Source organism: Astatotilapia calliptera, chromosome 5 (genome assembly GCF_900246225.1).
Source record: "Astatotilapia calliptera chromosome 5, fAstCal1.2, whole genome shotgun sequence".
NCBI classification, from domain to species: Eukaryota; Metazoa; Chordata; class Actinopteri; order Cichliformes; family Cichlidae; genus Astatotilapia; species Astatotilapia calliptera.
The window spans coordinates 36,908,690-36,917,214 of record NC_039306.1 but is presented as its reverse complement, the minus strand read 5'-3'; the positions used below and the strand labels follow the sequence as shown (position 1 = coordinate 36,917,214).

At 44.1% G+C, this 8,525-nt stretch overlaps 1 protein-coding gene across 3 annotated transcripts; it reads right to left on the bottom strand.

Annotated features, from left to right (window-relative positions):
- Positions 1-2,769: 2,769 nt before the first annotated feature.
- On the bottom strand, positions 2,770-7,986 carry fezf2 (FEZ family zinc finger 2). Of its 3 annotated transcripts, none has more exons than XM_026169147.1 (5): positions 6,889-7,986; positions 5,758-6,606; positions 5,381-5,515; positions 5,166-5,298; positions 2,770-3,470 (listed from the first exon to the last, which is right to left on the bottom strand). In XM_026169147.1, the coding sequence occupies exons 2-5, from the start codon at positions 6,508-6,510 to the stop codon at positions 3,220-3,222; spliced, it is 1,272 nt and encodes a 423-aa protein (XP_026024932.1). In that variant the 5' UTR covers positions 6,511-6,606; positions 6,889-7,986; the 3' UTR covers positions 2,770-3,219. The 3 variants fall into 3 exon arrangements, with proteins under 3 accessions (XP_026024932.1, XP_026024931.1, XP_026024930.1); XM_026169146.1 differs by having other exon boundaries at positions 5,758-7,012; positions 7,245-7,986; XM_026169145.1 differs by having other exon boundaries at positions 5,758-7,986.
- Between the last annotated feature and the right edge of the window lie 539 nt (positions 7,987-8,525).

Genomic DNA, 8,525 nt, shown 5'->3' with positions numbered 1-8,525 from the left:
AGGGCTAGTGGTTCACTAACGAGGGGTGGGGTGGCAAGGCACCGCTTTGTGGCGTTGTTAAGAAACAACGCCACAAAGCGGTCCCAGCCTTTCTAAGCACAAACTTAGTATAAACTTTGAATGTGCTTGTGGAAAAGCAAATGCAACGTTTATATAGCACCAAATCACAACAGCCGCTTCACTGTGCTTTATATTTTAAGGTGAAGATGCTTATAGTATAAATCAAACGCAACGAGCAAGCACTTGGCAACAGTGGGAAAGAAAAACTCCCATTTAACAGGAAGAACAGCCCAGCAGAAGCAGGCTAAGGGAGAGATGGCCATAACTCCTTCTGATATAGCATTTTGATGTCTAATCTCCTTTTATAGTTATCTTGTTTTTCTTGTTTATTTCATTTACTGTTAGTCTTACTGAATATCTGGCACAACAAACATGCACTGTAGGCTGGTTTTGACTGGCTGTGAAAATGTGTTTTCTGCACTCTCCTTTGTGAATTCAATTTAATGCTCGCATTATATAAAACTATAAATCTAGCTGACTTTTGTTACATAGGCATGATAAAAACAAGTTGATTAAAACGTTGTTCATTCAAATGCTCAATGAAGAGTACACACACACAGTCAGCTGTTAGATTAAATCTTGTTTGACTGTGTTTTCATTTCCATCACCATCATCCGTTAGTTGTTGTGCTGGTGTTAGTCATGGTATTTAGCGGTTTTGCTTCTCCAAGGAATCACAACCTTGTACTGGGGATAACATCGCATATTGCCCTTGTATTACTTTAACGAGCTCCTGTCTCAGATATTGTGGGAACGTTGTCCCCTGGCTAGAGTGACACAAGCACTCTAACCCCTCCGCCTTCTTTGAAAGAAAAAAGCTGCTACCGGGACGCTTTAATTGGAATTTCATGTGGGCTAAACTGGGGGGAAACTGGTGTAAGTTAACATTTGGTAGACTTAATTGGTCTTTTTCTCTCCTTCCTCCTCGATCGGGCACTTGCTGGACTGGCGAAGCTTCCCCGCTAATCTCCCATTTACAATCAGTTCACTGGGACAGACAAAAAGTCCGCCTCTTGCTTTTCTTCTCTTCCTGTCTCAGACGAGCTCCTTTGTAGTCCGTAAATTGCCTGAATCCCCCAGCGATCCCCCGGTGGTGGAGAGAGCAAAAAGAAAGATGTCCTCATGTTGTTGACAACTGATTAGCGCTCCACCCCAGAAAGGAAAAAAAAACCTTTAATCTGCTGCGCGTGGGCGCGCCTTAATTAAAGCTCCCGCGCACCAGTCAGTTAACGTGTTTGTGGATGTTGAGGCGGTTGCTCAGATGCTGGAGAAAAAAGAAAAAGTGCGGAGAAAAGGCCAACCTGCCTTTAGGTTATTTACTGAGCAGACGTTGTTCAGTCCTACAGCCCGTAGACCCTGTGTGTGTCAGTGCGCGCGCGCGTGTGACCACACGCATTGCGTTGGTAAAAGACACAAACTGCCTCTCACACAGATCCTACACTCTGCCTGATGTAACAGTATTCCGTTTGCTGGATGCTCGTGCACGCATGGAGAAGGCGCGCACCGAGGTCATCTTTCAAGTATTGGATCTGCGAGTCTTTGTCGTTTATCGGCACGTAGGACACAAAACACCTTTCTCCCACTCTTGAAACAGGAAATAAAGTGACACGTTTGAGCAGTGTTCCCTTTGTTTGAGAGGTGGCGCGTGACGCACAAATGCCACATGATTACAAAAACATCGACTTTATTCCTCTGACAGGATAAGTATTCGCGATTTGATGGAAAATTCAGCAACAGCGTGGTGCGTCAACTGAAGACCTCAAAATTGCGGAGATATTTTAGTTATTTCCTAATAATTCCTATAATAACTAAAAGATCATCTGGTTTAAGTGTTTGTGTTATCGGAGCCGCACACATCAGCACAGAGCCCTTTATACGGTGTGTTTGAGCGGACTGGCTAGATTTTCCTGCAGATGTCTGGTGCACACTGATGAAAAAGGTGAGCGGGGCATTCATCTGCTAATATTAGCCCTGCCAAGCTTCTGAGGGCCTGGCCGACCCGGGTGAGCGCTAATTGGCTGTTAATGAAATGAGCGCCATTTGGGAGCACGGATCGGCCTCTTGACAGAATGTGTGCAGGGATAATATTGTTCCAGAAGCCGTGCGGAGAATAACTTGAGCTCTATTAACGCGGAGGCCCAGATAAGGAGCTGCGGCCCGAGTGCTCCATTATCTCCTGTTCTGATGAGCGGCTCCGGATGACGGCGTGGCCCCCACCCCCACCGCTCCTTCTCCCGAGGCTGTTTAGCTGCTTAATGTAATTCGCTTTCAAGAGCCTCGTGTTATATCTGATCATTTGTGCCATTAAGCCAGAGTCAAGTGTAAATGCAGTATTATTAAGATCGTGTCTGTCAGTAAATGTTGAATAAAAGTGGCCGCAGAGCATACAGTACCCGCGCTCCAAAATACCAGTACCGTCTGCGCTCGTGCACGCGTGCCTCCCAGTTTACATTTGCTGGAAAATGTAACAAATAGAATTAATGAAAGATAAGAAGCAAATGAGACTTTTTCGCTGTTTTTATTTTTTAGGTTGTGCCGTTTTTCCACTATATTCCCAAATGTCGTTTGTTTTAGTTACTTCGTCTTTGAATATCACACACTTTGGTTGTCTCGCGGCCTTCTCTGTTTTCATTTACGGGTTTTTTCTTGCGGGCACGTGTGTGTTGTCTAAATGTGATATTTGCACCTTACAAAGTGTTTCAGAATAAACTTTGATCATATAATTGTTTTATTTTCAAATACCTTCAAAATGCAAACATGGCTCAGACATTCAGTTTCAATATAATTTAACTTATTTATTCACAGGAACAGTTTTTCAATGAAATAAACAACATGGCGATGCATTCCCCAGATGATTCACGTTATTATTATTATGATTATTATTATCGTTATTTACAGTTCCATCGTGGAGACAGGGGGTTTCTCTTTCAGTCTGTGGAAATGCAGAAAGAAATTCTATGTGGACCCAAAACATCGCGACAGTGTTGGGCGGATGTTGTCTGTTTTTTGTTCGCTGCAGCATTCCTGCTGAGACACTGACGGGAGCCGATTACCTCATTTCTTTTCAAAGATTCGGGTCCAGTTTTTTGAACTCCCTCACTTCCTTGTCAGACCTTAAAAACTGCCCGCTAAAAAGTCATAGCAGGAAACGAGCAATGGCTCAGCTCTGCAGCTCTCTGGAGGCTTCTGAAGCCGCCGAGAAGCCATTGTCATGCAGCTTCCTGATGTGCTTCTTCAGGTCGAAGTTGCGGCAGAAGCCTTTGCCACAAGTGGCGCAGGTGAAGGGCTTCTTGTCGTTGTGTGTGTGCATGTGGAAGGTCAGGTTGTAGATCTGGTGGAAGGCCTTATTGCAGATGGAGCACTTGTACTGTTTCTCCCCGCTGTGCGTCAGCTTGTGGTTCTTGTAGTTTCCTGCGAAATAAGAGTATATGAATTAAAACACAATGTCATTTTTATCACAGTCTTTTCACTTTGTCTTCACAATTCTTCTGAGAAGGAGTTAAAAAAAGGATTCAAAGGGGGAAAGGTGTGACATTAGAATTTTTGCCACCCTTTTAACATCTGCTTATTTAACCCGTGGCCTTTTCGCAGCACGAAATCAAACGTTCATGTCTCGCTGATGTGTGAGTGTCAATAGAAACAACTCCAGGTCAAACGAAAAAAGTGCATCTGTGTGAAAACCAGTCGTCTGACCATAACCAGCTTTCCTTCCTCTAGTATAAAACGGCCTAAAACCAGTATTAGAAAATAGAAAAAGGGGATAAAAATGCACTCAATACCTCAGAAATATTGTAGATTTCACGGCTTCTAATATCAGAGAGCAGATGCGCTGATGAGCCCGTCAGAGCTGAGGAGAGTCAGCTTCAGGGGAACTTGGGTTAATTTAAAAAAAAATCCGCCTGGTCTGAGTTAATCGTTTTTACCCTGAAATCACACAGCTAAACATTTCACTCCAATCTGGCCAAAGAAAATAATTTAATCAGGAGAATCTGAAAAATAAAACCGCTTGAACAAAATTTGAATATAAATTTTTCTGCGAAACATCTACACATTTAAAAAAAAAAAAAAAAAAGCAGAGAGGGAACGCGTTTTACAACTGCGATTTTTCTTTTTCCACCAGCAGTTCAGCTGGAGCCTCCTCCACCCCACAGCCTTCATTAATCGGCTTTTTGTGTGCCGAAGTCAAAAAGTTGTCAAACTTTGTCAAAATCAAGCGCAGCCGCAACTAAAGGAGGCCGGTTTCCAACTTTGCCGGGGTCTGACTAATGACCCGGGGAAAATGCGACAGTCTCGAAGGTAGAATTAGTCCGTGTAAAGTGACAAGTCTCATTTCCACCCACCGATTCGTGCTCATCGGTGAGCCCACAGTTATTTCCCCTTTGACTACTTCAAATATAAGCTTTTTCTGCTTTTACCGCAGACGTTATTTATTTCGGCAGCGCAGATACCAAATGTTGAGGATGAGCGCCGATGTCGCCACACTAACTCCAGCGAGTCTGCATAAAGAGCTCTGCTCGGCTGCGAACTTCCGCAATATTGAGCGGGCAGAATAATCGGAATCTTCGTGCATAATGCTATAAAATTATTAGTGCATTTATGCTCCAAATCTCAAGTCCAGCTTAACAAAAACAATAAAATAAAATAAAATGGCATTTTTTCGTATTCATATTTTTCGTCAGTAGTCAAGTTGAGAACCCACAATTTCGTTGTATATGACAATAAATGATTATTTTATTCGATTCTAAACAATGTGCGCGAGATGTTAAACAGCATCCAGCACAATTAAAGCACAGAGTCCATCAGCCAGTGTAGCAATTATTTCAATCACGTCTCCTCTTAGTGAGGAAGTTCTCCACCGAGTTGTGGATTTCTAAAAGCTGACTGCTCAACCCAGCAAAAATAATGACTAGGCTGCACGGCAGCAGATTTCATGAAATAAATTCGTGGAATAATAACACGAGCTGAAGAGAAAGCTTTTTGTTCGTTTGCACATGAACACTCTGAATCACCGCAGTGTTGAAAATAGGAAACATCACATCAGGATACAATTTCCAGTCAGTAATATAATACAGCTGATTAAAGAGGACTCCAGCGCCCAGTATTTACCTTTCTGGTGGAAGCCTTTCCCGCAGAACTCGCACACAAATGGTTTATACCCTGCGTGGATCCGGACGTGAGTGTTGAGCGTCGAACTTCTGTTGAACGCTTTTCCACACTGGTTGCATTTGTGAGGCTTTTCCTTACAGGTCAAAATGAGAGAAAATAATTCAAACAAAGTCAAGTCAAAAAGCTGGAAAGGTCACAGTGAAACAGTGTCTCACCTGCGTGTGGATGATCTTGTGTCTGCACAGCGTGCTGGCCTGCCGGAATCCTTTACCGCACACCTTACATACGAAGGGCCGGGCCCCCGTGTGCACCGGCATGTGTCTGGTAAGATTGTAATGCGCATTAAAAACCTGCAGACGACACAAAGGCATACAAAATATGAGTAAACATTATTCTAAAAAGACAAAAGACCTGCATTTTTAAAACAAGCGTCAGAAAAAGGAAGAAAAAAAACTAACATCGGCCTCAAAAGTTCATTATTGAGTTTATATAGGTGTGTAGATGCTGGCGCATTTGTTCATGTTTTATATAAAATATAGAATATAAAATATAGAATATAATAACAATGTACAAAAATGCATTAAAACCGTACCTTTCCACACACTTCGCAGGTGAAATTTTTGGGTTTTCCGTCCGCACTGCCACTGCCGCTGAGTTTGCTGTGTGTCTTTATGCCGCTTTTCTCAGCTGTCAGGCCGTGGCTCTCTTTCACTATCTGGTCCAGCTGCCCTGGCAGATGTTCCTTGTGTGGGTATTGAGGTGTGGGCAGCTTGTCGGTGCCCACACCGGTCAGTTTGGCATTCTCCAGCAGCAAAAGTCTGTGGTGCGCCGACAGAGAGGCCTGGGCCTGCGGGCTGGAGAGCCAGTGGCCGGCCAGCAGCTCCGACTGCTGGTACGCAGAGTCCAGGTAATTGAAATAGTAGAGCGAGCCACTGCTGGGCACGGCCTGGTTCAGGACCTGAGGTTTTACCACCCTGCTCCCTGACGTCAGCAGCTGCTGCTTCAGGCTCGGATCCCCTTTGCCGCACAACCCGCAGTTTCCTTTGCACGGAGCAGCTGGCGAGCCGCACAAAGTTCCCCTAAAACTGGCTCTCCACAGCTCCGAATAGCTCATCAGCGCCTTGGCTTGGAGGTCGTAGCTGAAGGGCTGTAGCGGGATCATGCAGGGGATTGGGGAGCAGAGCCCTAGCAGTTTTTTCCCCTCTGAACGTTCCTCCGCGTTCCCTTTCGGCTCCGAGCTCTTGGACATGATCCAGTCGATGGAGAAAGCCAGCGTTTTGGGAGCCGCGGACGGCGCAGTCCTCCCGCAGGACACCACCGTGTCTAAAGAGGCTGAACTTGCCATTTTGTTGCCGCTGTAGTAGTTTCGCTTTGCAGCCGAACAGAACTTGGTGTGAGCAACTCCGTGTATAGTCCAGCTGCCCCGCGTCTTTTCACTCCCCTGAGCTCCCAGCAGAAAAGACAGGCGGACACATCAGTTTAATAAGCACCTTGCTGTCACAGTGTCACGCATTTGCATTCAAATGGCCCCCGCCTCGCAACAATAGCATCCAGGGGTGATGGATTAATGCTCATTAACTAGCACACACAAAATTAACAGACATTACAGGGCTCGTTAAGGAGAAGAAGAAGAGGAGGAGGAGGAAACAGAGGGCAAGAAATGTTGTAGCCGGAGCTCCTGGACACCGAGTTAAGCCAAAGTTACGTCTGTGTTGTACTTTACCTTCTTATTGTTCAGATGGGAGTGGAGAAACCAGCCGACTGCTCTCTGTCAGACCTTGGCAGCGCCCGCCCCTCATCAGTGCAGATCACTGTCTCTTGACATAATCGGGCACCCAAGCACCTAACTGGGTGACAGGGAGACAAATCTATAGAGGGGATGGCACGTAAATATGAAACCATTCCATCAGTAAAACTGCTGCACAATTGTGTTTTCATCATTAATCGCGCTTTGGAGGAGCTGAGTGAGTCTCCTGCTTTCATTTGGTTAACAACACAGTAATCTTTTTTTTTCTCGGAGAGAGCTGCTAATCCTCGGAGATGGGATCCGTCTTTTTCCTCGCCGGCTTATAAACTTACTATTTGTATAAATTCGAGGACGTCCAATTTCCACCTGTTTAAGAGCACAGACTCCCTTTGGATCCTATTAAACGTTGTTCCTCCTTCCCCCTATTCAAAAGAAGCAATTTTCCAGAGCGATTCAGGGCTCAGCGCTGCGTGGGGGGGTGGTGGGGAGAACACAAGCTCTTTTACTTTTAGCTACTAAAGCACTGCGTGAACTGGTTTTGTGTTTTTTTCTTCCTGAAATAGAGGGACGGATTAAAGACGGAGAGAGGAAAAAGAAAAGACTTAGCTTGGTCAGGGGTATACACGGACAAATGAAAAGAGAGGCCTTTTCTCTAAAGAGGCGTACAAGAAGTTTGCTGGAATCCACGGTGTTGTGTGGGAGTTACAATGGGCAGCAGAGTCTCATCTATCCGCTACAAGGGCTGTGTTGAATTTATGTGTTTGCAGGCCAATTTACCTGAGGGACTCCCAACAACTGAGTGGGAGAGAGGGGAGTTCATAAAACATGCGGAGGATCAAAAGAGTGTGCAATATGGGCGAAATGAATAGTCTTTTATTTATCACAGCGTTTGCTCAGTGCGCATGATGACGATGCTATAATGTATTTATTTAACTTGGCAGAACCTTTAAACTTACACAAGAAGAAGAAAGTGAAACGTTTAAGATAATAATGTTATTTCCGAGCCTAAAATGTGACATGATTGTCATATGAATGGGAAATCACCGGTAACACTTAATACCCTCAAGGTATTTAGAAAAGTAGTATAATTTGTATATAACTTCTTCGAAAAGTTACAACACACCTTTTGGTAACTGGCGTGCGTCTTTGAGAGCGCCAAAAAAACCTATTTAGGCTAGAATTTATTCTGCATTTATTCTGTGCAACACGTACAAATATATTTACTCTATAATGTAATTTTCTGTCACTTGGTATTCTTGTTCTAGTCTCCTGACATTTGAGTCAAAAGGTAGTTTTAGGTAATGAAGTCGCATCACGAAGCGCTGTTCAGGAACTTTAAACACATGGGTGTGATATATCGAAATTCCATGTTTTTATGGTGACATCCTCAGGCAGCATACAGCCTCTGGTAACTATAATAACAGTGCAAATTCTAAAGTAATACTTAACTAATGTTAGCAAATTTCCATTGCTTATTATTAACAAACCAGTGCCACTTTTTTCAAGCATGAACTGATACTCGATCATTTTAGCTTCATTTCAGACGCTTTCATTCTCATAAAAACAGAAAGCTATTTTTATTCATCAAACTGACATCGACTCATTACAGCATC

Coding starts and splice junctions, on each gene's coding strand:
- fezf2 (XM_026169145.1), bottom strand. CDS start 6,510: ATGGCAAGTTCAGCCTCTTTAGACACGGTGGTGTCCTGCGGGAGGACT. Junction 5,516..5,757: donor CCTGCGAAGTGTGTGGAAAG/GTACGGTTTTAA, acceptor TGTCGTCTGCAG/GTTTTTAATGCGCATTACAA. Junction 5,299..5,380: donor ACAAGATCATCCACACGCAG/GTGAGACACTGT, acceptor TTGACCTGTAAG/GAAAAGCCTCACAAATGCAA.